The sequence below is a fragment of the Kogia breviceps genome, chromosome 16 (assembly GCF_026419965.1).
Source record: "Kogia breviceps isolate mKogBre1 chromosome 16, mKogBre1 haplotype 1, whole genome shotgun sequence".
NCBI lineage: Eukaryota > Metazoa > Chordata > Mammalia > Artiodactyla > Physeteridae > Kogia > Kogia breviceps.
The window spans coordinates 76,803,529-76,829,884 of NC_081325.1; the positions used below are offsets into that span (position 1 = coordinate 76,803,529).

Here is a 26,356-nt window from a genome sequence, read left to right on the forward strand (position 1 = left end):
TGACTTCAGGACTGAGCCAAAAATTCCACAAGTCCAATTCCTTGAGCCCAGCAACAATCAGACATCTGCAGGACCATTTCCTGAATACCAGTACTGCTGGGAAAGGGGTGGGAAGGCTCCGATCCGTGTCACAGGGTCATGGAAAAGCTCTGGGATGAGGCCCCACTGGGCTTCACCCACACCATGCAGCGTGACTTTATGGCAGAAATATTGCCACCCGTGTAGAGGAGTGGACAGGGGGAGGACACACACAACCAGAAAAGGCCCTGAAAAGGCCTGGTTTTCCTAAGAAGAGGATGCAAACACTGACTCTCCTCTGCCCCACGAGACTTATACCTGGAACGTTAAAAGAACGTATGTGTCAATTGAACGTAGACTACATTGGGGGCAGGGATGGAGTGGGAGGCTGGGGTTAGCGGATGCAGACTATTTTATATAGAATGGATGAACTACAAGGTCCTACTGTAGAGCACTGGGAACTCTATTCAACCTCCTATGATAAAGTGTAATGGAAAAAAATATGTATATGTATAACTGAGTCACTTTGCTGTACAGCAGAAATGAACACAGCATTGTAAACCAACTCTACTTCAATAAAAAGAAAATTAAAAAATAAAGTAGACTACATTTGGGGGAGGGATGGAGTGAGAGTTTGGGGTTAGCGGATGCAAACTATTATAAATAGAATGGATAAACAACAAGGTCCTACTGTAGAGCACAGGGAACTCTATTCAATATCCTGAGATAAACCATAAGGGAAAAGAATATGAAAAGAGTGTATATATATATGGACAACTGAATCACTTTTCTGTACACTTGAAAGTAACGCAACACTGTAAATCAACTTCAGTAAAAAAAAAAAACTACATTTATTTAAAGGTAATACTGAAGATTGTTTCACATAATCGCTCTATCATTACTACTGTTCCATGCATTTATTTCAATATTAAACTACGAAAAGAGTAAACTAATCGTGCACCCAAAGCATGGCTTTATCTGTTTTATCTTCTTCCCCAAAGTCTCATTTTCTCTCTCAAGATTTGGTGATATTTCACTTGATATGGTCACTATGAGGAATGTTTACATAGTGGTCTCCATTGGCAATGTGGGTGTATGCCAAGAGCTTTAGCAATTACATGCGAGGGTGGGGAGAGGTGGGCAATTGAGAGGTTTTTTCCTAGAAATGAGGTCATTCCCCATCTTTACACATTCAAAGGATGAGAAGAACAGGAAAAGCAGAAAAGTATTAAAAAGGAAAAAAAGGCTCCTTAATCCCTGACCTTCGTGTACTATAAGATCCAGTCTCTTCTCCAGGAGCCTCCGGGACACGCTCTGCCTCAACAGTGGAGTTGGTTTGGGGGAGCAGACCCTACCTAGCCTCCCAGCACTCCCCACTTTGACATCATCAGGCTTGTAGGGACTTTACTCCCAAGACTTCTGAAGCTGCGGATAATCAGGTTTGTATGAAAAATGGGACAGACACAGTGCCGAGGTTTGGGAAAAGGGAGCTTACTGGTTGTACAGGAAGTAAATGGGAAAGCCTTTCTCTCTCTGCCCACATCTGGACTGCGGCTTTTACATTGGACTTTCCGCCTCAGGCTTCTTGAGCAGAAAAATCCCAGCCCCTCTGGATAAGTCCATCTAGTGGATAAGGTCCACCAATGCCCGGCTGATGCGGCAACAGCTTCACGCCGCCCACTGATACGGCACTTAATGCAGAAGCCTCTCCAAGAGGCCGTGTTCAAGGGCAGATTTCCGTTGGATAAATCCTGATATGGAAACATTATTTGAGCCCACGAGGAATTCTGGCACAATTCTAAGAATTCAACATTGCCGTGAAGGTTGGTTTTTAGAGCTAAGCTCAAATCATACGTAATATAAAACTAGCAGGGTGCCAGTTATGGAGGAGATACACAATAAGTATTTCTGATTAGTGAACATTTGCAAGAAATAAAACTGTGGATACTTTCCGATCTACAAAAATCCACTTTGCACATCACCTGGTGAGAAAAAAATGAATTATAAAGAGTTTTTCACAAAACACTTTCTAAAGAACCATTCTTCAACCCAAGAATAGCTTGAAGGAGCCCTAAGTGCATTCTTACTTATCAACAATTTAAAACTCTTCCCCGAAAGCCAGCTAAAAGCAAACAAACTGTCCAGCTTCACTGATCCAGTAAAAAACTTACTAAAACGACAGGCAAACTTGAGTGCTGACAAATTGTTGGTGGCAAAAAAAAAAAAAAAAAACCTTAAAATTTTCCAAAGATTCTTAGGACTTATAAATAAATTCCAGACGTTTCTCCTTCATTAGAGCCAAGAATCACTTACGGAGGACACACTTTAAAGCTGTAAGCAGTGGCAAATGTTTTCTTCAATCATTTGTCTCTTGGGCTCTTTCTGCAAAATCAGTCTAAAATGCTTTTGTTGTCTTATTCCAAAGCAGTAATCTGTTTAAAATATTTTAAGTATAAATATTTAAAGTTATTACCCCGAAGTAGTCAGCTTCCCAAATTAGCAAGAAGCAAAATATTTTGATAATGTTTTTCCAAAGTGTGGTGGGTGTATTCAGTCCAATTTTGTGTATACATTTCCTGATATAGTTAATCTTTAATCGATAGCTTTGCTCCACTTCCCCATCAGACAGTAACAAGGGGAGCTTGTTCTCTGGAAAACATGTGTGTTTCTGGGCTTCACACTCTATTAATACATTCAGATCTCAATGTGAAGGTTCACATGTCCTGATGGGTTTTCCTGGGGACCCCTGTCCAATAACCCTCCCCCGACATCCATTATCCTCTGGGCTTCAGCCTAGGTCTTGGCTCCCAACCACCTCCCGGGCCCAAACAGTGTCTCAAACCTGTAGGCACCAGTTACCCAACCCACTTCCAGGTGGTCGCTGCCCCCTGAAATACCTGTACCCACACGCCACCCCCATGGTCCCCTAGCACCCCAGCACGTCCATGGAATCTCAGCTAAACACCCCTTCCTTGGGGAAGGACTCCTAACCACAAAAGTGATTCAAAGAGAACTTTTACACCTAATTGACCCCATTAAATTAAGAGGCAACAAAGGAGGCATGAGCTTTTGAAACCGCCGTGTCCGGAAAGCCCGCAAGGGCTCTGATTTTCCCGCCACTAGAGGGCGCAATGGGACCACACTTCCCCCCCCGCCCCCCGCCCACATCAAAATTCCCCCAGGGGACCCTGAAAGCATTCAGCCTTTTCTCTTAAATATTCATTATCTTAATATATTAATATTAAATATTCAGTGCCATTGAAGATATTAGTGCAGGCACAGCTAAGAGAAATCAGTTTTTTAAGGCTTACAATGCAGAACTCTAAGGGAAAGAATTTTAATGGGAATTAAAAACGTAATTTAAATTAAATATAAAACTAGTAACCTGAGCGCTGAGGCTATTAAGTGACAGGTGAATTCTGTGACCCTAGAAATAATGTGAATTGTGGATGCTTTTCAGATTGCTTTTTTCACCCATTTTTTAAACTTAGAGTATTTGAATCTAACAATAATACAGGGGAAAAAGTAAATTCAGTTTTCTAAATGACTGGAAATAGTAAATATTGAAAAAATTAAATCCTATAAAACATGCATAAAACAGCTACAAATATGGTAGTAGAAAGGTCTCTAAAAGCCAATTTCTAAATATCCAAGTGCCAGTAAAATTTATATGAAGGATCTTCTTTGGTCCTTCTACTACAATTTTATAGGAAACATATACTTGAGGTAATTTAATCCATTTTGCTGATTTTTGCCATTTACGAAGGAAAAATGTCCATCCAAATTTTAACAGCTTCCCCGAAATATGATAATAATGTTATGACAAGGGTGCTCTTGAAAATCAAAATCATGAATGTTTTTGCCTAAACCTATTACCTTACATAGTATAGTAGAGACTTGAAAATTGTCTTTTAAAGCAGAAAAGCAGTACAGACATAAAAGGGGCCTGACTGCAGCTTGGAACCTCACTTGTGGTGGCCCTGGAAGGTTGTGTATGTTGCACACTTCAGGAAGGAGGCTGGGCACTGGCCCAGCAGGGGGGCCTTATCTAAAGTGCCCAGAGCAGCACAAAACCACTCAGAGGCCTAGGAGCTGCTGAGAACCTGCCTGCAAAATTGTACCTTTACTCACCAGCACAAGTGCCTTTTCTGTGTTTTAAAGTTCCATGAGATTTATCAAAAACCTACCTCCTAACTTAAAGATTGTGGGGAAGGAGTGAGATTGCAAGAACATAAATAATTGAAAATGAAATAGCAACAGGAGGTTAGCTGCTTTTTGAGTTTAGACAAGAAAAAATACATTTTTCTCAAAAAGACACTTTGCTTTATGTTCACAACCTTCAAATCAACGACCCTGAGGTTTAAAGAGACATATTCTATGTTATCAGCAAATGTTAGAAATACCTGTTAGTGCACAATGCCTAAATACTCCTTGGAGGGTTTTCTTGTTACCACAGCTAAGGATGTTATTAACTTGAACTTGAAAATGAACGTGGGTGTGTGACAGGGTCCTGGAAGTGCGTGCATCCTGAACAAAATTAGGGCACATAAAAGTCAGGAAATGCCACAATCTAGGTCATGGCTTTTTTTTTTTTTTAAGTCTGTGCTAACAGTAAATATGAAAAATGCAGAAGAACTATCCTGACAATAATGATTATAATTACTAATATAAAAAGCATGCAAGATATTCTTTTTTTAAAAAATTTTTTGCGGTACGCGGGCCTCTCACCGCCGTGGCCTCTCCCGTTGCGGAGCACAGGCTCCGGGCGCGCAGGCTCGGCGGCCACGCTCACTGGCCCAGCCGCTCCGCGGCACGTGGGATCCTCCCGGACCGGGGCACGAACCCGCGTTCCCCGCATCGGCAGGCGGACTCTCAACCACTCATGCAAGATATTCTTTAGGTTTAACCGTAAGAGAAACTGCCAATTAGCAATTAAGAAAAAAAATGTTTTCTTAAAAAATGTGTTAAATGCAAGTATGTACTGAAATTGGATTTTACGGGTACCGCCCTGCCAGGGGTCATTCCCTGGGTCCTCACACCTATAGCACAAGCAGTACGCAGTAGGTGCTCACTAAATACTTTCACGAGGAATAAGGAAACACAAAATGTTAAAGATTCCAAAGAAATAATATAAACCTACCAAGAGGGTGCAGGTTTAGGAATTCCATTTTCAAACTTGACTCCAAAAATAGGCATCTCTGCTCTGGGTTAGTGACCGGTGCTTTTGGGAATCCTACTTTCTACGTTCTCACTGTAGACTGATAATGCCATGTGATGGGGAAAGAACGTTGACATAGGAACCGAAAGAGTCCCATCCTGGCTCCAGCACCAATCGCTTGGACTCTCTGAAAATCCGTTCTGCCCTATATAAGACGGGACCCTGCCACCTGCACCTCTTCCCTATCGGATCTTTTAAGAGTCAGATATGATGGCGTTTTCAGAGCTACTCTGCACTGCATGAAACACTGAACAAATGCCTACAAACTAAACCCTACTGACTGTCGTCTATGTAAACACATCTCTTTTGCATTTATCGTTGTTTCTATGTCTATCAGGCCAACTGCATTTCCTAAAAAGCCAAAGAATATTTTTAAAGGGAATGAAAATGCCGTGTCGTCTCTTTTTTGTTCCTATCGGTCATGACCCGTGAATTATCTCATTCTTGTTTTTGTGGCTAAATTTAACATAGGAAAATAAGAATTTCTTGAGTATTTAAAAAATATGACAGTTTTAAGAAATTCCTCCTTTATCTTATGCACAAGGTTTTTTATTTTTTTCCTTAATGGGTACGTTGCATATTAATTCTGTTCAAGCCCAGGACATTGATTTACTCTCCCGTCTCAGCCTGAGTCTTCCTGAGGCCAGCACATCACCAGCCAAGACGAAAGAGCTCCGGGACCCTTCTCTTCTTTTTACTCCGTAAAGATCTGAGAATACACATGTGTGTTGATGACCCCAAATGACTTCCTTTCCCTCCAACCAAGTTCCTTGACTGTATCACATGGCTAATAACATTTCCCCCGACATGTTGCAATAATGTCAAGACTTCATTAATCAAGCTCAGAACTGAAAGATCCAAATAGTTCCAAGGAGGTTAAGACATGACAAATCAATTCTGTCCACACAATACAACACAGGCCAACCTTGAGGTTTCACAAAACACACTGTCAGCTTAACCTCATTAGTTAGAAGGAGCCATGGTTGGATCAATCCTAATTAATCACCAAATTTGAACCTATTTTCAGTAAACACCGTTAATCCTTTTAAAACATTAAGGAAAGAAAAGAAATTAAGCAAGGAAAGAAATTAAGCAAGATGTCAAAGGGGATTTTTTTTGGTCAAGATTGATTTTAAAACTGAATTGATAAGAAAAGCATATAAGTACACAGTCAGTGCAAAATAAGGGTGCATAATTAACACAATAAATAGCTCCTTCTTAAATACTTAAAAATAAGCTTCCCTTCACCTCAATGTTGTTTGGCAACCTGTTTTCAAAATATAATGTGGACATATATTTTTACCGAGGAGTATGGCCAAATTATTAAAAACTTTAAATTAGTAGCATCTTATTTAATGCCATTTTACTATATTTTTCAGAGGTATTAAATGTTTGACTTATAAGATAGTTTCTTGCTTTTTTATTTTAAATTACATAATGCCGATAGATTAAAACATTACGCTCTTTGGCCAGGAGCTAAGTTGCAGAAACAAGCATATCACACTTCAGTTTGTAAATTAGTTGGTATTAATGTTCTCATAAAAAATAGATGACAAATTGTAGAGTTTTAAAATGTGTGACATTTTCCCATGTATTCTGTATTTAAATTTAAAGAATCAATTTGAAGACAGAAGACCCAATGGGTAAGTGTGTTAGAGAGAGCAGACAGCCTGGGGGCGGAGAAGGGGGGGGATGCTTGAAGGTCGGGCCATACCCATCGGCGATGCCCCCTCTCGCTCCCCACTCGGGGGGTCTGCAGCATCCAGCAGAACAACAGGGCCAATTTCTCCTTGTCCAAAGGAGGCTGATCAGTCAAGTACCCTGAAGCAGCCTTCCCTGTCTCCTGCCCCAGATATAAAATTGCCAATTTTGTAAAATTCCTGAGCTCTCACGGGAATTCCAAGCCAATGGGAGCCCACAAGGCATCCCTGAAAGAATAAATAGGTTTCCAAACCAATGCTTCTCCACGGGGAGAATCAGCACCTTTCGTGAAGAAATCGATGAAAAGCAATCATCTAACAGTAGTTTGATACTCCATGTAAACAGGCTGCCGTTGATTACTTGGGTCCAGAATTTCAGAATAACAAATATTGTAGCGACCCGGAGCGGCCCTGCATCAGGGTTTCTGAAGAGACACACAGAGTCCTGCTCTGTGGATGGAGCTGGAACTTGCCCTGCCCCTCCTGGTTCCCTAAATCTACTCCAGAAGGACAGTCATGCCTGGTGACCTCGGGCTCTGGAAGCCCCCTTCTTGGGTTACCCACCAGGTAAGGGGTCTGGGATTCCAGGAAAGCAGGATGGCTCACAACTATGGAAACAGACACCACTGCCTGCAGAGCTGCACAATCACAGCTGAGTAGAGGACAAGAGATTTGCTTCTTTTTAAAAAAAATTTATTTTATTGATGACTAGTTAGTTGATTTATGATGTTGTGTTAATTTCTACCATACAGCAAAGGGATTCGGTTATACACCTATATATACATTCTTTTTCATAATCTTCTCCATTATGGTTTAGGTTCCTCAAAAAACTAAAAATTGAGCTGGCCTAGGATCCTGCAGTCCCACTCCTGGGCATATAACCGGAGAAAACTCTAATTAGAAAAGATACATGCACCCCAGTGTTCACTGCACCACTATTTACAAGATCCAAGACACAGAAGTAATTTGCTTCTGAAATCAGATCACCTACTCTCTTCTAGAATGTCTCCTTAATTATGTGATCGCACACAAGAAGCACCTCAGGAGAAGTGCCTGTGTCGGGAGCAGAATCGTTGACGGGACGGAAAACGACGCGTGCGTGTTCCAGTCTGTCACGGAGGGAAGCAAATTCCTTTTTTAAAAAACAGAATTTTAAGCTCTACTCACTGAGCAGATTACTTTGTCTGAAGCATCACTGGACGCATAGAATAGCTCTTACGTCCACACCACGGACACCCCCGTTTCTCTCCGTGTTGCACCCCAAGTCCTTCCGTGAGGAGCGGGCCTTGGAGCAAACGTTGCCCCAGAGGATGAACAGCCTCCAGGCTGGGGAACTTTCATTTTAAATTAAAGATGGACACTTTGGGCTAAGAATATAACGTCATCTAAGTAAGTCAGAAGGGACAGGAATGGCTATTCCCACTAATACTGTCATAATTACAATCTATTTTGCCCTCCCTTTTAGCTCTCGGCACTTAACCCAGTAATAAGACCCAGGAGATGACCCCTGACCAACTGTCGCTGGGCTGGGGGCGACCTTCAGAGCTGTTCTTTCGGAAAGTCAGGATGATTTCACAAAAGTTATTTCATACCAGCACTGACGTCCCAGCCCCTGGGAAATTTTCACACATGAGACAGAGAGCTGAATAGATTAGCAAGTGGAAAACACAAAAGCGCGGGGAAAGCAGAAGCCAACCCCCACCGTGAACACTTCCCTGCAGGTCTCGTGTGATTTTTCTAAACGGAAAATGGGGAGAAAAACCAGCTGGCCAAGGGGACTGAAGAAACGTTAACTTTCACAACAGCAGGCTCGAGAAATGAAAGAGGAAGGCACAGGAGTTAAATGCTGCTGAATCACATTCCCCTCTTCTCTGCATACATCACCGAGAAAGTATCCGACACTGAGGAAATGTCTGCTTGTGAAGAAAGAGCCCGTTATGGCCTGACCTTCCATGCCTCAGATTAAGGGAGCGTTCCAACACTGCCTGCGTACCAAAGGCGTCCTGACGCTGCCTGCGTACCAAAGGCGTCCTGACGCTGCCTCCGTACCAAAGGGGTCCTGACGCTGCCTGCGTACCAAAGGGGTCCTGACGCTGCCTGCGTACCAAAGGGGTCCTGACGCTGCCTGCGTACCAAAGGCGTCCTGACGCTGCCTGCGTACCAAAGGGGTCCTGACGCTGCCTGCGTACCAAAGGCGTCCTGACGCTGCCTGCGTACCAAAGGCGCCCTGACGCTGCCTCCGTACCAAAGGCGTCCTGACGCTGCCTCCGTACCAAAGGGGTCCTGACGCTGACTGCGTACCAAAGGCGTCCTGACGCTGCCTGCGTACCAAAGGGGTCCTGACGCTGCCTGCGTACCAAAGGCATCCTGACGCTGCCTGCGTACCAAACGGGTCCTGACGCTGCCTGCGTACCAAAGGCGTCCTGACGCTGCCTGCGTACCAAAGGGGTCCTGACGCTGACTGCGTACCAAAGGCGTCCTGACGCTGCCTGCGTACCAAAGGGGTCCTGACGCTGCCTGCGTACCAAAGGGGTCCTGACGCTGCCTGCGTACCAAAGGCGTCCTGACGCTGCCTGCGTACCAAAGGCGTCCTGACGCTGCCTGCGTACCAAAGGGGTCCTGACGCTGCCTGCGTACCAAAGGGGTCCTGACGCTGACTGCGTACCAAAGGCGTCCTGACGCTGACTGCGTACCAAAGGGGTCCTGACGCTGCCTGCGTACCAAAGGGGTCCTGACGCTGACTGCGTACCAAAGGCGTCCTGACGCTGCCTGCGTACCAAAGGAGTCCTGTGTACCAAAGGGGTCTGGATACTGTGTACCAAAGCCATCCTGACACTGACTGTGTACCAAAGGCTTCCTGACACTGACTGCGTACCAAAGGTGTTCTGACACAGACTGCATATCAAGGTTGCTTTTGGTAAAATTACGTTTTACTCTAGAAAGGTCAGTAGTAGCAAAGCTCTAAAGAACCTTCTGGCATCTACGGAGAAGGCCTGAAATCAGAGCTAGCAGACATTTTGATTTGGAAAGTTTTAGAGCTCAGAGCCCATGTCCTCCCTATTGGAGGTTTTCAACTTTAAATCAAAATGCCTAGACTTTTTTTCAGGTGGAGAAACACACCTCAATCACAAGGGCACAGATAAACACAGCTGCCCCGCACCACATCCTTAGAGGGCGAATACCTGTGAAGCGTGTCCTGCATCCTGAAAAGCAGCTCAAGATAAACCCACATCCCCACGTAAAGGCTGGGCTCCCTGGGCCCCTCTCTGAGGTCCACACTACCTGGGTGTCCCTGCAGACCACGGCTTCCATAAAGAACATAGCTGCTTCTCACCTTCAAGTGGCCGTGGCCCACACCCTGCTGGCTCTAACGTCACCCTCCTGACTTGGTCTCCCTCATGTCCCCACCCTCTTCCCACAGCACCACATCCCGGAGGAGTCCCAAGCGGCAACCTTCAACACTGCCGATGCAGAAAGAGGAAAAGACGGGCAGGGAGGGTTCCAACGGGACAATAGGGGAGGTTGGTGTTGGGAGTGGGGGGTGTCTAGGTAAAAAGTGTGTATGATTGTGTGTGTGCATATGCCTGTGTGTCTGCATATACCTGTATGCATGCCTCTGTGTGTGCATGCCTGTGTGTGCATATACCTGTGTGTGCATGCCTGTGTGCCTATGCCCGTGTGTGCATGCCTGTGTTTATGTGCATATGCCTGTGTGTGTGCATGCCTGTGTGCATATGCCTACGTATGCGTGCATGCCTGTGTGCATGCATGCCTGTGTGTGCATGCCTGTGCACGCATGTGTGCGTGTCCATGTGTGTTTGCACACATGCCGGGGAGAGGCTGGGGAGATACAGGGAGGAATGCAGGCCCCAGAGAACGCATCACCAGATGCATGCCACAGGGCACCGCATAAAAAAACAGGTGCACCTGTGCAGGTGAGTGAGCAGATAAGGCAAACATGATCACCATGGGGAAGGAGTAGGAATACCTGGTGGGAGGAACATGAAGAACAGAACTGTTAAAAAGAAAGGAAGGAGGAGAGTGTGGTGTGGCCCGCACAGTGAAGTGGGTGAACCCCACTCGGCGCCAAGTCCAAGCGCACTGGAGTGTCTTCAGAGCCCTGGGGGTGGAAGAGATCTGCACCCCGAGATCTCAGCTTCAGCTCCCATCCTCATGGCCCTGGACCCACAAGGGCCTGAAGGACCGAGTTCTCAGCAGAGATCAGCAATCTAATGTCGCTCTGCTTCAATAACCCCCAAACGGACTTCAGAATGTTATTGTTAGCTTTTCTGGAAGTTTCCCCGGCCATAGATTACTCCTGCCTTGGCAGTCAGGGCGTTCAATTAGCTGTCAAGTCATGGTCTCTTGCACGAACCATGTGTCCCACATTCAGAGCGGGTGAGGAGCTCAGGAAGCCAGGACGCCCCCCCCGGGGGCCTCCTGCGGTGTGAGGTCACAGCCCTCTGGGCGCACCCAGGGCTCAGCCTGTGTGGTCCCGAAGCAGACGAGCCTGCGCTACCCTTTACCAAGTGCCTCTGTATTTGGATTCAGACACCAAACCTCGGGGGCTCTGACTCCTTGTCGAGAGGGCCAGGACCCAATGCTCACCCCCCGCAGCAGCCGTGGAGGAAGGATTTGTGCAGCACGCCTGTGAAACGCCGTGGGCCAGGAGCAAAGGCGGGACATCCTGATGTAGAAGAGAAGCCATCATTCCGCGGCCTCCTGCATCCGGAGACAGGCGGCCCGGGAACAAGATGCACCCAGGCACCCTCACCCTCGCCTCGGAAATACCCAGCAGCGAGGGGAGACCCCGCTTAAGAAAAGAGTAACTCCCGAGGGCTTCCGGAGAGACACCCATTCCGCACTTTCATGATTTGGGGTCTCATATGAGGAAGTGAGAAGATGCATCGGGGGAGGGGGAACAGCTGTCCATGGTAGTTTCCCAAAGCGCCCAATTTTCCTCCCCAAATCAGGGCACACATGATGAACAACAGGGAATCAAAACTGGGAGCCTAATTCACATGTCCTGAGCCTGGTACCTGAACTTCAGGTGTCTGTTCCTGGCAAGTTCAGTTTCCCTTTCCCTGACCCATGACCCCAGCTCAGCTCTGGACCCCCCGGGGCTCAATCTCACGGCACTGCTTTCTCTCTGCCCTTGGAGCTCGCAGCTGAGTGTTCGGCTTGGGGGTTATTGGTGCTGTTACTTGTGTAACGCCTGGGACTGTCACATCCTCGAGGACAGGTGCCAACCATCCCCTAAAACTATCGGCTCGCGGCCACGACCAGGCAGAACCTCAACAAGACCCTCGAGATTGGAGTAGGGGGCACATGGATACAAGCAGCTCACTGCATCTACCCTGGATAGCCTGAACTCCTTTACCAATCGAGGGGAAACCATTGCACAACCAAGCATTCATCCAGACACTACAGACCTCAGAGTTCACACCAACCAACCTAGAGCCAGGGATTCCTCACCTGCAGTCAGTGAACCAACATATGGACATCACCTGCCGCAATGAGACGCCCGCCCATAAAAAAATTCTTTGGACAAATCCTCAGGATCTAACAAGACACCTGGGAGAGCTTGCCATCTCTCATTCATGACCAAAAGCGTCTTCCAGCTCTTTGCTGGTTGGTCTATAAGCTCGAGGGTCAGCCCAACCTCATACGGATGAAGGTGACCAGAGAGGGACTTTAAACCAGGAAGGATGTCCGGACAGCATTTCAGGGAGGAGTCGAGAATCGTTAGCCCCCCAGGGTGGATTTCCAAGTGAAGAGATCTAGAGTCAGTTGGATTTGGGGCCAGATAAGCACGATGCTGCTATAAAACCTCGTGGCTATGGAGGTAGGCTAAGCCACACGTGGATACGGTGTGCAGGGGAACCTTTAACTTTTCCAAGGGGCTTGCCGGAGGGAAAATAAGACCCAGGGGCACCCGTTTCCCACAGCCCACTGGTTCCCTCGTTCCCTCCGACTAAGTCTTCCTTTGTTTAATTACGCACGGTGCCGAGCCACCTTGCAAGGATGAGGGTCCTGTTAATGCCATTTCTGGGGTTGCAGCTCTCCACACCCACACTACGGAACCATCTCGATCATCACGTGCCGTCTGGAAACACAAGTGGAAGGCTCGTGATCTTCTACCCACAAACAGGAGGAAAATCCAACTGTACAGTTCTCCTTTGTCAGGGTTGATGTTGAGTCTTTGATCTTGAATTAACACATACAGCCTCATTTTGCTCCTTCTAAAAGAAAGCTAAATTCCTGCCAGCCAATGTTTGGTCAGGGTCCTATTTACAAAAAAAAATAATTTTTCCATTAAGAGTCAAGATGAGGGCCGCCATGGCCCAGCATCTCCGATGACAGTGTCCACTCAGACGAGGGGTTCTGTGCTTTAAAGTCCCAGGATACGATATTCCATTCAAGACATTTCATTTCCTACTACTCCTTCTAAACATGGAAATGAAATCAGCTCACTCTTTTTAAAGTTGCACTGGATGAGGTGTGTTACAAATACAGTTACAGATCCAAAAACGTAGACTTTTTTATGATTATAGTCTATCGCAAGTTTAACAGGTCTCAGAAGCACATGGCGAAGGGGGGGATTTTTATGTAATGGAGAGAAACAGGAAGACGAGGTGGGCCCTGGGGGAGGCGTGGCTCACGGTCTCCCCCCACGGTACCCAAGAGGGCGTATTCCAGTGACGTCCAGAGCACAGGGAGACGTCTGTGGTGGGCCTGATGTGAAGGAGAAAATAAACCCACTTAGCATGGAGCTGCTTTTAATGGCTTCCCTATGGTATACTGTTGATACCTCACTCTTGGATTCAAGCATATTAAAAAAAAAAAAAAAAAAAAAACCTTTGTTTCCAAAGAACTACTAAAAAGACAAAAGTAGGTGGATGTGGGAACCCACACTGATTCTCACGATGATTTTGCCAGATGATGATTCATGTCCAATATGTGGAAATAGGAAATAGGAGACATCTGGAAAAAATCTTGGCATTGCAAGACACCAGAAACAGCATGGAGAAGGAAAAGAGTGTGCATTAACCCATATACCCAGCGCACGGGAAGAGGAATATATCATCAGAGCCCGCGGTGGATGCCAAGACCCCAAAACGATTAAAGTAGACACTTGGGGTATTGGAATCCATTATATGGCAGAAATAAAATGACACTTCTCAGAGATTCCCCTTTAAAAATAACTCGAAAAAGGAGAGTTAGCTGGGGGAGGAGAGGAGTTTGGACAAGGCTTGTAATTATATGGATGTCAGGAAAAGCAGTTAACAACAAAAAGAGGTATTTGAAACATAAGGAGAGTGAATAAAGAGAGAGTTGGTTCTCCTAATGATTCTGGAAATGGATGATAAAATCACAACGTTGACTAGAAATTGGATGATATTTCCAGACAGACCTCCCAAGTGAGTACCTCTCATTTTTCCTCCACCAAAAGCATCCAAAAGCTACAAACAAGCTTCCTAACAGTGGTGCTATAATTCTAAAAACATCCTGACATCTCTCTAATATTAGGTGCCGGGAGAACTTCTGTCTCGGTGGAACCAGTCCTCCTTTGTGAATTGAGAAGTTCTCTGCCGGGCAGCTCACCCCTACGTCTTTACACCTAAAATCTGTCCCCAGCTGGACCATCAAACAAACTCCATCGCCATAGTTACCCCAACTTTAAAACTCACGCGAAAATGACATGTAACAGAAATGACATTTTAAATGACCCAAGTGCTTTTTAGGTACCATACCTTTCACGTGACCCTTTTAGCAACACTGGGAAATTGTAGGTCAAAGATCATTTCCCCTTTTCTTAGGAGAATGTGGTCAAAATTCCTTGATGGAACACACTCGGCTTAGATGGTGGAACACGCTAGAACCTAGGCTCTTATTCAACAGAACATCCTTTCCTAAAGGCTGTTCCTGATTTGAGAAATAAAAGGGGTCTGTGATCAGAGGAGTTTGGAAAACCACATGGGAAAAGCCATCCTTGAAGGTTCTGAAGCTTCTGTTAAAAATTTTGAGGTGTCCCAGGGCGGGACTTTAACCACAGCTCATGTCCCCCAAATGTATCTGTCCTTGAAACGCTGCTCCATATTCCGTCCCAGAGGACACATCCAAGAACGTCCTCAAGGTGGTCTGAGGACCACGTGTGGGGAAAGAATGAACTGGCCGCCATCGCCCTTTGGGAAATGCTCAAAGCAGAACACTTATAAAAATCAAGAACTCCAATCAGTCTCAAAAATAATACAAGTAGTTTTTTTTTTTTTTTTTTTTTTTTTTTTTTTTTTTTTTTTTTTTTTGGTATGCGGGCCTCTCACTGTTGTGGCCTCTCCCGTTGCGGAGCACAGGCTCCGGACGCGCAGGCTCAGCGGCCATGGCTCACGGGCTTAGTCGCTCCGCGGCACGTGGGATCTTCCCGGACCGGGGCACGAACCCGTGTCTCCTGCATCGGCAGGCGGACTCTCAACCACTGCGCCACCAGGGAAGCCCAATACAAGTAGTTTTGAATACACTAAACAAATCTTAATTTTATTAAATAAACCTCCTAATATGTTACATACAGTAGTAGCACTTTTTTCTGCGTTTTGACTTTATGGATTTCACATCCTAGAAGTAAGAAAATGGAATTTCTTTTTAAAGCTACTAGATTTTGAAGTCCTCGCTAATACAAACGTGGTGTGGAGCCTCCCACAGAGTTAGTGCTTAATAAATAAATTATTGTTATTATTCATTCATTATTATTCGTCCAAATCAGTTAATTTATCCAAAGTTTCAAAGAGTTTACACAAAAATATTCATTTTCATTTACTTAAGAAAAAAATGAAATACCTAGGAAGAAACATGATACCTTCAATATTTAGAACAATGGTTAAATTTAATTTATGGGAAAGAAATTTTCAATGTTCTAATGAAAAATAATAAAGATAATCTCATTCTTCAGTAATCCTTGAGGTGTCAAATCGATTCTACACAGATACTAAGAATAATAAGAAATGAAAAGAGAATAACCAGTTGATATATGAAGTATAATATACAAAAGCACTCTCTTCCATTTCCATGTGTAAATTAAAAGAAAAATCGATGAAATAAGTATATGTATAAATTGAAGACTGTTGAATTCTCAAAAAATGGCAATAAAATATAGTCCCTGGCTCAAAAAGGAATTTTACTTGAGATTCAATGACAACTAAGAAAGTCTCCTCTATTTACGATCTTGGAGGAAGTCAGATCCTTTATATTAAAAGTCATGTTAGCTCCGAAGGCATTTTTGGCGAGCACGGCAATATAGGCAAAAAACAGCCAGAACAGTAAAATGGGTGAGCAAATGCCGGAACTCCTAATCAAGCAGGGACTGGAGTGTCTCTGGCAAAGAGCAGCTAATAACAGAAAACAATGTAAGCTGGCACGCAATCAGGAAGACTGGAAAATTCAACCTCTCCTCCTGTATTTACACACGATTAGACACATACAGAGTTCTTTGCACATACTTTTTTCTTATTTAGCGTGTCCTTGAGGAAAAGATACTAAGGATACTTGTTTTCTGTCTCCAAAAGCAACAACCGAGAAAGGCCCGCCGACTGATTCATCCCTCGGCTACTCCAAGTGGGGAGGAAAGAGAAGCCACAGCTCCCCAGGTGTAGACAAGGTGACGGCCCTCGTCTTGGTGTCCAGAACGAGTGAGAAACAAGGCCAGATTCGCCTCCTGGGAAATCGGGGCGGCGTGCCCAACTTGTAACAAAGATGACTCCCTTTGTAACCAGAGTGACGAATTTCCTAGAGTGCAGAGAATACGCCAGGATTTCCTGAAGGAAGGGGCCGGGGAGGTCCCATCCTCACCACGTAGGTACAGTGGCATCTCTTGACATAGGCCTAAGAGGCCCACTTCACTACGCCCTCCCCTCAGGGTTTTACCCTGAACTTTGTATGGAATAAACACCCGCTGAAGGTGATGCAGTGCTGGCTCTTCGGGCTGGGATCCCCCTAATCTGGCTCAGGTGGGGTGGGGCTCAGACTTGGGCAGATGACCTCTGACCTGCCCCACGTCGCAGACAAGGTGGCTCCCTGTGGTTCTTTGTTTAACCTTGTGGCGCTCCTCCAGGACAGGACCTGGGAGGTCTGCCCACAGCCCCAGAGGAGCAGGTTCACTTCTTTGGGGTCCTCAGCAATCCGTTCCAGCATCACCCATTTAGAGAAAGCCTTCAGAAGGTCTGCTTTCCTTGGCAAGGTGGCCAGTGGAGACCATACAGACCATAGATTCAGTTTTAGAGCAATGGGAGTTTGGTCAAGACTCCAGAGTATTCTGAACGACGAGTGCCTCTTGCTGGGCCCTCCCAGATCAGGATCTTCTTATCTTGAAGAATGGAAACTGATTCGTGCTCTGATTAGCACTTGGACCCTGTCGCCTGCCTCTTATTCCCTACAAGACACCAGGCTAGTTCAGGGGCTCTCGATCCAGACTGCTCTCCCACTTTCCCCAAACCCCAGAAGATATTTGGCCTTAACCTGGAGATATTTCAGTTGTCACAGCTGGGGGAGGGAGGGAGCTACTGACATCTGGTGGGTGGAGGCCAGGGACGCTGCTAAGCATCCTACAGTGCACAGGACACTCCCCACGGCAACAAATTATCCCACCCACAATGAACACAGTGCCAAAGCTGAGAAACCCTGGCTGGCTGGTTTCTTCAACTGTAAAATGGGTAGAATAATAGTAAGCATAAAAAGATGCAGCACTGGGCTTTCCTGGTGGCGCAGCAGTTGAGAGTCCGCCTGCCGATGCGGGGGACGAGGGTTCGTGCCCCGGTCTGGGAAGATCCCACGTGCCGCGGAGCGGCTGGGCCTGTGAGCCGTGGCCGCTGCGCCTGCGCGTCCGGAGCCTGTGCTCCGCAACGGGAGAGGCCACGACGGTGAGAGGCCCGCGTACCGCAAAAAAAAAAAAAAAAAAAAAAAAAAAAAAAAAGATTCAGCACTGTGCCTGGCCCAAGGGACAGTCAGTACACATCAGCTCCTTTCTCTTTCTCACTCTGACCCTCCAAAGCCAGGATGTTTCTGTTCCGGCCGAGATCTGCCGTGTCTAAGCAGAGGTCATAATGCAATGTCAGACGCAGACAGACAGGTTTACATGGAGGTCTGACGTGGGATGTCTGTTGACTGTGTCAGGTAGACACAGGAGGTAAAGGGCTGGTGAAGCCACAGACCATCCACCCTAACAAGAGAGAAGCATATGCACCAGCGCAGTGCAGGAAGCAACATAAGCTTGTCCCCAGATTTCCAGGGCCGGACACGGAATCACTTCAGGTTGGACAGACACCTCCAACTCTTCCAAATCAGAGGGGCTACGTGCTTTAGACAAGAAGACGGACATTCCATTTTCAAAGCTCTCTGCTTTGAATGCAGCCTGGGAGTGCACTATCTGATGAGCCGGTATGTAGAGAGGGGCTGTGATTTACAGACAGTCTAATTAGTAAATAAAAGGAGGATGTGTTTCTTCCCCACATTGCTGGCAAGGATCCGGGTATCAGCAGGTTAAAGTGTTCTGAGAAGCTGTGAGACACCTACACTGTTCTCATCATTCCTCAGAAATACTACAATTCGGCTTCATTAAGATTCTCTGTGCTCCCAAGACTGTGGTTTGGGAAAGTCCCTTTCAAGAGTCACTCTGTTAGGAGCCATCAACCCTTTGCCATGGTAGCATTTAGCAACAGGCCACAGGGGCTATTTTCTCTGATCAGTGTAGATAAATTCAGCATCTATCTTTTTGCAGCTGTGTGACAGATGACCCTATTCTATATCCAAGTGCGTCTGAAGAATCAGTGAACACATGACCTACTTCACCCAGGAGACTGTCCCTTTATTTATGGCCCTAGGCCACTGAGATCACTCTCTTCTCAGGACAACTGTAGCACTTGTTTCCTCTGCTGTTTCTCCTGCAATCTGATCATTTACTCTTGTTATTTATTTCATGTGTATATCTCCTGCCTCTCTTACTTCAAGGAAACTTGAAGCCACCTTCTTTGGACACTGCATGCTCACTGAATAGAATGGCAGCTTTACATAAACGTGGGCTCCTGTGGTTAAAATATGTGAAAGACTTCTTGTGCAAACTCAATTTTTGCCAAGTATAAATGGTTAATTTCCCAGCCTATGGCAGTAACTCCTGGGAATACGTGGCCTTTCCCACTACCTCAAATAATTGAGAAAATCAGGTTACTGAGCAAAATAAGAGCTTAACTTTTGGCTCTTGATGAGGAGGCATGCATTCAAGACCCTAATCAGCTTAAGGAGATAGCATTCCCACACTGCTGGGGCCTCTGCAAAGACACGACGTCATTGTGTACAAACCCAAATTAATTACCTAGAGAAAACATCTGAAGGTCTGCGTGGCCAGCCAGGGAAGTGGGAAAATAAACAAGTCAGCAAAGACTGAAATCCAGTGAAAGGCTCCATGAATTTAACTGTTGAACTCAGAATAAGATCCCTAGCACTATATTGATAACTACGAGATTATAAAACAACCAATGATCTAATGCATTAATATTTGCTTATGCTATCTGGAGAATATAAGACATTCTGTCAATTAATCATATCTCCATGGAACGCAGGACTTTGCCAAAAGGGATTTGGCAATTTATACTGGAGATATTCCGATTTCCACTGGTGGATTCTAAATAGCCAATATGCTAAAGTGATCCTCGAGGGGGCATTTCTCAGAAACAATGGTTTCCAAAGTTCTCAGGCAGTTGACACTCTGCCTCCCTTAGGTAATTTGAACTCTCCCTGAGTTATATGGCTTCTATCATCCTGTTTTCAAAAGCACATCAAAATTCATTTAACTTGTACACATTGGAGAACAGCAAAATAACTCGTACGAGAATCGAAAACAGGCATTAGTAGCTCAGAAAGCAGGCCTGTGATTTGAACCACTCGATGTCAATTCTGTGATGCTCAAGCCTTTATTCATTTATTGCATTTACACCCGATTAGCACGTGCAGGACCCACTTTGAGAACAGTGGTGGCAGATGAAGGAAGACCAACTTCTCTTGCTGACGTGCCAACCGAGAATACGTTTCTTTGTTATCTGACCTTGGGATGACAGCAAGGGAACCAGACCTGAAGTCCCAGCTCAGTCAAGCTCTGGGTGTTTCCCATCGTTAAACTGATTATTTTAACATCACATCCGAGACAATAAGTGGAAGTTTAAAATTTCCTCTTTCCGTGGGAGGAAGGTCCTCTTCCCGGCTCATATGCTATGTGAACCGCAGGACCTGGAATATTTATGCTCAAGGCGAGAAAAGACAGAGCTCCGATTTCTGTCTAAAGGCTATAATACTAAATCATTTAGCTAGTCCCCTAAATTTTGAGAGGCCATCTGAATCCATTCAATAATTACAGCCTTTTAAAACTCAAATTCAGAATGGTTTAACCCAAAGCTTGCCAGTATTTTATTTTAAATAGTCTTCATTTAACAATAAGGTACAAAACCCAAAGTGGTCAATGGAACAGACAGCTGAGGGAGCAAGGTCAGGCCAGGAAGGACCACGGAGGTCCTGTGACCTTCCCACCTTGACCTTCCCGTGCCAAAGTGGAAGGCAGGCCCTACGGTGTATGTTCCTGTGTCCCTGATAAGCACAGACCTAGCCTCTGCTGACACACTGGCCACAGCAAGGGCTTCCTCAATGCTCGGATTTGAAAAGAAACACTTAAAGACCCTTTTCCTTGTGGGGGTGGGTGCCCGATGACCCCCGTGAGTGAGATGTGACCTGCCGTCTCGAAAGATGCTTCGCCAGCTCTGAACTGACATGGGCCAGGTCCTTGTCAAGGTCCTGACTTCGAGAAGAAGTCAGCCAAAAATATTTGAAAAGCTACACCTATATATAAATCTACCTTGTTATATACAATGGGTAGATTTTTGGTTAAAATTCAAATGAATCGGGCTAGAAAATATAAGACCAGAACAGGAAGTCTGAAACGTACCAGGGCCTGGGGAAGTGCCACCGGGTCTGTAGCTGATGGAAGGGAGTGGAGATCAAGAAAGCGGGTGGAATGGACACATTCTCTTTACGAGCGAGAAACACCAACTCTGCCTGCCCCCTGAGGCTTTAAGTTACAAGAAAAGCAGAGTAGTGTTGATACAGGTCTCCACTTCCTATTTGTTGAAAGTTCCACTTTTTGTAGTTTGAAGGATTTCTTTGTTAGTTCAGCGTGCTTCTAATTCAAGCTAGACACACACACAGAAAAAGAATCTGTGGTATGAACAGACTCGCCTCTCCTCTCCTCTCAAGGAGGCAGCCTGGAGCTAGCTAGAAAAACTTCCCAAGTAAGAGAAGGAACGGCACCTGAAGATGAATTATAGTTGATAAAGTTGATGATGAAAGATATAAAAATGTTTCCACATACTTCATTTATTCAAAAACCTATCCAGGTTAATACCAGTGCCACCAACTACCAACATATTTTTTAAAAGAATAATGTTGGCACTTCAGCAAATAGCTGAAAAGAAATGACACAATTTTCTATAAAGTAGAATTTGCTGAATTTCAAAAGTGTGAGTCTGTGGCCCCATATGCCCTGGGCACACCAGAAGGGAGAGAAGAATTTGCACCCTGGCCCTGTTGAATGACACCTCGAGTCCCAGAAAGCGGGCAGAGGTCCACGGGGGCCCCTCCCTCCCTTCCAGATGGCCCCAGCTGCTGTGGGTCTCACTGACTGGCCCACTGGCCACGCTGTCTCACGGCCCCACCCAGTTTCCACGGTGACCCCCCAGACAGTTACAGGATGCTGCACTGTCCCCGGGTAAAGCCCCTCTCTCAAAACAACTGTCTGCCTTCAAGATCCAACATGCCTTTGAGAGAAAATGATCTTTATCCAGATCTGTGATTCTTCCAGTAAGGGAGAGGCAGAGGACTTGCTTAGAAAAAAATATTAAAATTTTGCATTTTGGAAACAATAAATAGTTACTGTTTCTATAAATAAATCCAGACAAGTATGTTACGAACTTAAAATTGTTTAAAAATTCTAATTTGAAGAGAAGGCTCTAGAGTTCAATATAAATGTTTTCTTTTTTCAGAAAAAGGCTGAGTTGAGTTCTCATGCACTAATTCCAAAGAATGCTATTGACTCAACAGATTTTTCTGCCAATATACTTGTTCCTTCTACAGTCAAAAAAGGAAATAAACCAAATCACTGTCTTAACGCTAATTGCCACCAATAATTACAGTCTTTGGGGAAGAGCAGTTAAGATTCCTCAAAAATACTGTTAAGTTTAGTTTTGCTTCATTTGTATCGCTCTGGGGAAATTACTGAAACGGTAATAAGGCTTTAACACGACTTGCTGATTACTCGGTTGTTTTAATGTTATTTCTAATGACTTCCACAGTGATGGCAATTCAAGAGAAATTGCTGCATCGGAGCTCGGGCTACTCACCTTTTGTCCCTTTACGCCATGGCAGTCGCATTTCCCGCAGCCAGAGCCGGCACATACACCCTGGAAATAAGAGAAAACAACTTTAAATAGAAGAACACCTGCAAGTTGAGGTCCATAGCTGAACTGAAATGATTTGGGCGTCTTCACCTATTTATGGGTTCGCCCTACCCTTGTCGTATGAGCACGTCTCTCTGGAATTGCTCTCATAGGCTCTCCGTACTTGTTCAACGGTCCATCTCTTTTGCCCTAACAGACAAAACAGCAGTCCCGGAGAGGAACACATCAAAGCATCACTCAGTCCAAAAAGTGAAGGCTGTCACACTTTTAGACATGGACTCTCCAGTTGCCATAAAACAACAGGAACCCACTCCTATCTTCAAGGCTACGAAAGTACCGCACTTCTGATTCAGGAGTTTCAGACCTGAGACCACGGGAGACGGGAGTGGCGGGGGAAGAGTCCATGCTTCTTCTCTCACATCCCCAGAGACACAGATACATGCAAAAAAAAAAAAAAAAAAAAAATGTGCAGAAAGGACAAAGAAGAAGAAGCCCAAGCCTTAAAGCACTGATTTTTAATTCAATTAAAGCTGGAATGTTCAATCAAAGAACATTCCACCACAAAATCCTCCTTGTAGGCGGGAGAGAGGGTGTCGCAGGAGGGAGGAGATATGGGAACATATGTATGTGTGTAACTGGTTCACTCTGTTGTAAAGGAAAAACTAACACACTATTGTAAAACAGTTATACTCCAATACAGATGTTAAAAAAAAATCCTCCTTGCAGTTCATTTCTAACATTTAAATTAATGTTAAAACACAAGATAAAGAATCCAAGTATGTAATACGAGCTGGAGAAGAAGGGAAACAGCACGTTCAAATGCCCACCGGGCGCAACAAACGATCAGCCACCATCTTATTTAACGAGATACGTGTTACCATCCCCATTTTACAGACGTGAAAACCGAGTTAGGAGGTTTTAGATAACACGCCAGGACAAGGCGGAGACGAACTCAACGTCAACTCCCATCATGGAGAACTGCCAGTGCGTTAAAAGACAGACATATGATTGTGCTCGATACATTTGCAATTTCCTTAGAAGAGTCCAAATTCTAAACCAAAACAGAAATAGACATCGTGGCTAGAATGGAAAAGGGTGTGATAGGAATATTGATAATGTAGCTAATGAGCTTTATTAGTGGCTCGATATTCAGTGTGAGATAAAATGTATATCTAAGTGCTGCTTCCAGCAATACAGTTTCTGGAAAATGAAACCATACCATTAATAATATTGTGATCGTGTGAAGTCTGTTTTTTCAACAACATACCCAAGTCTTAGTTTCCCTACCTTGGAAATCGTCTGCATAAAACACATACATCTGGAGATGTTTATTTTATAAAATGAAATCCGAACAAGTGCCTCCAAGACAGTAAGCTGTTCTTAATTTTACATTTTGGAAACAGAGACAATTGACAACAGTCCAAACCGACCCCAGAGATTACAGATCTGTTTCTTTCCCTGACTCATTTTTCAGGCAATTCTCAGCATGCACTCTGATAAGCTCCTAACCTTGTAGATCAATCCATGTGCACAGTTTTGCTTCAGAATCTGGGTTTGGGTGACCACTCAGAGTTGTCTAAAGAGATGAGGCTAAAATCTCAAACCTGTGCTCCAGAAATTCATCCGAACTGCACAAATATAAAAGGACCAAGGGACTCCGGGGCTGAGCCTTCCTCAACAACCCCCAGGAGAGGGCTATCCGCTCCCACCCCGGTGCACACGAAATGTGGATTATGTGCCTCTGTTGTGACCCTTATCACATGTTTCTCCGAGTCCTTTGCATGTATGTGTCCCCGGACCCCGGGAGCCCCTGGAGGGCAGCCCAGAGCCTCTCACCCAGCCTGATACACCCTGTATTTCACCTGCAACCACATCGGTTGTAAAACCCACAGCAGGAAATAAAGAACATCACTGACTGAACCATGACACACCCCCTCAACTGTTCGATCTACCCCAATTCCTAGTTGTTAAAACATTTAATAAACGGGCATCAGAGACAACCCAGTGACACTGGTATGTCAACTCACAACGTATAACTACATCACAGCACTGTGGGAAAATACTCCAAAAAGGAACTCGGCGATGAGTGTGGGACTGTTCCAGATCCCCAGACCAGCCAGGGAAAAGGGGAGGTTCTGGAGGATGCCTGGGCCCCGGAGCTGCCCGATGCTGCTAGGTTAGCCCCCAGGCCGGGGGAGCCCAACAGGTGCGGCGGCCCCAAGGCACCCGGGCTCCGGGTGGCCTCCTCCTTGCAAGTGTCCCATCTCCACAACTTTCCTGCTTCTGAGCCGGGTCCAGAAACCCACCTCTGCTCTTTCAACTCTGCTGTTTATCCAGAAGGATACCAGAAGGAAAAGTCAATCAGGCCAAGAGCCACTGACTTAGGAAATGTCCACCCACCACCCAGGCTTAGCTGGGGGAACCCAACAACAGCCCGGGGTGGTAACGGACTTTTCTAACTACATTTCAACAACGGCATCTTCAAAACTTCAGATTAGGTGGGAATCGAATGACTGAAGCTGAAAATGGCTGTTGGTGATTCTGAGGTTTCCTCTTCTGAAATGCTGATAAAATCTCAGCAGCTCATCTTTATTCAGTTTGAGGGAGGTTATAAAAATGAATTTCCTGGACCTGTTCCCTGAAGCTATGGGTAAATGCCTTTATTCAGGGGTCCCCAACCGCCGGGCGGAGGACCAGTACTGGCCCCCGGCCTGTTAGGAACCGGGCCGCACAGCAGGCGGAGATTAGCGGGCGAGTGAGCAAAGCTTCATCTACCGCTCTCATCGCTCCCACGCCCCCTGAGCCATCCCCCCTCCCGTCCCCCAGCCCCAGCTGTGGAAAAATCGTCTTCCACAAAACCGGTCCCTAGTGCCAAAAAGGTTGGGGACCACTGCCTAAATTGCAGGGGACCCCAGAAAAGAGGTCACAGGGTCCCAATGGGGGTTGTCGAGGTCAAATTGTTGCTTGAGCTTTTGCTACAGAAACACGCCCAGCACGTGTGGGTAAGAATCCAGCAGTTTTCCCTTGGACAACACTTCAGGTCATGACAACTCCTGGGGGAAATCGGAGATGAGAGAAAGGACGACAGTCTTATTACAGGCCCCATTAAAGGACCCTGCCCCTGTTGCTACCAGCTTACATCAAGCAAAAAGAAAAAATTCTTAATCCCAGACAAAAGACACTCATGCCTCCTTATCTGCTTTATTCACATAGGAAATTTTATTACCCCTTCTGGCCCTAGAAGACAATTCCAAAGAACTGATCATTCTAAGAAGATCTAAATGATGGTCAACTTTTCAGAACAAAAGGCATTTTTAGACCATGATTTTTGTTTCACATTCTGGGTGGCCCAGCATTTTATGTAAATGGCTCTGCTTCAAAAAACCCTAATTTTTAGAATAACAAACAAACATCGTGAGAGGCACATTTACTTTGCTAAATGAAATCGACTTTGAAAGATCACTCTTCTGGCCCTTTACAACTGCTGTCATATAATGCCCCAGGCTGGATATCACCCTGGCATGTAGAGTCATGTTAGCTGTGACTCAGGGGCGCACGGCTAAAAAGGACAACATGACGTCCCGAGTGTCCTTTTCAATCTGGTGTAATGTCTGATTTTGAAATAGCTCATTAAATAAAAGCCTTCAGTAATGCAAGTCTCAACCCTCCGTTATGAATTACTACTTGAAAGGGCGAATAAACTGTATGAGTTACTCAGAGTCACGATTTCACAGGTGACCTAACATGCTAAAGGCCATGTCACAAATTTCATGATTTCCTGAGGACTTACATTCCACGTCCAGACCTCTCAGCAAAATCAAAAGAGAGAAGGCAGCCCCCCTGGGCCCCAGCGGCTCCCTCCTGGCTGCATATCTGAGGGGGCGGACAAGTCTGAGGTCTGGAAGATATTGGGTTCCAGTCAGCTAGCTCCCGTC

General features: G+C 45.5%; 1 protein-coding gene across 1 annotated transcript in view; it reads right to left on the minus strand.

Moving 5' to 3' along the window:
- The window catches only part of COL4A1 (collagen type IV alpha 1 chain), a 148,859-nt gene that overhangs the window by 67,053 nt on the left and 55,450 nt on the right, over nucleotides 1-26,356 (minus strand). Inside the window, exon 2 of the mRNA XM_059041904.1 lies at nucleotides 22,365-22,424. Within this exon, the coding sequence (XP_058897887.1) occupies nucleotides 22,365-22,424 (60 nt within the window). The remainder of the gene's footprint in view (nucleotides 1-22,364; nucleotides 22,425-26,356) is intronic.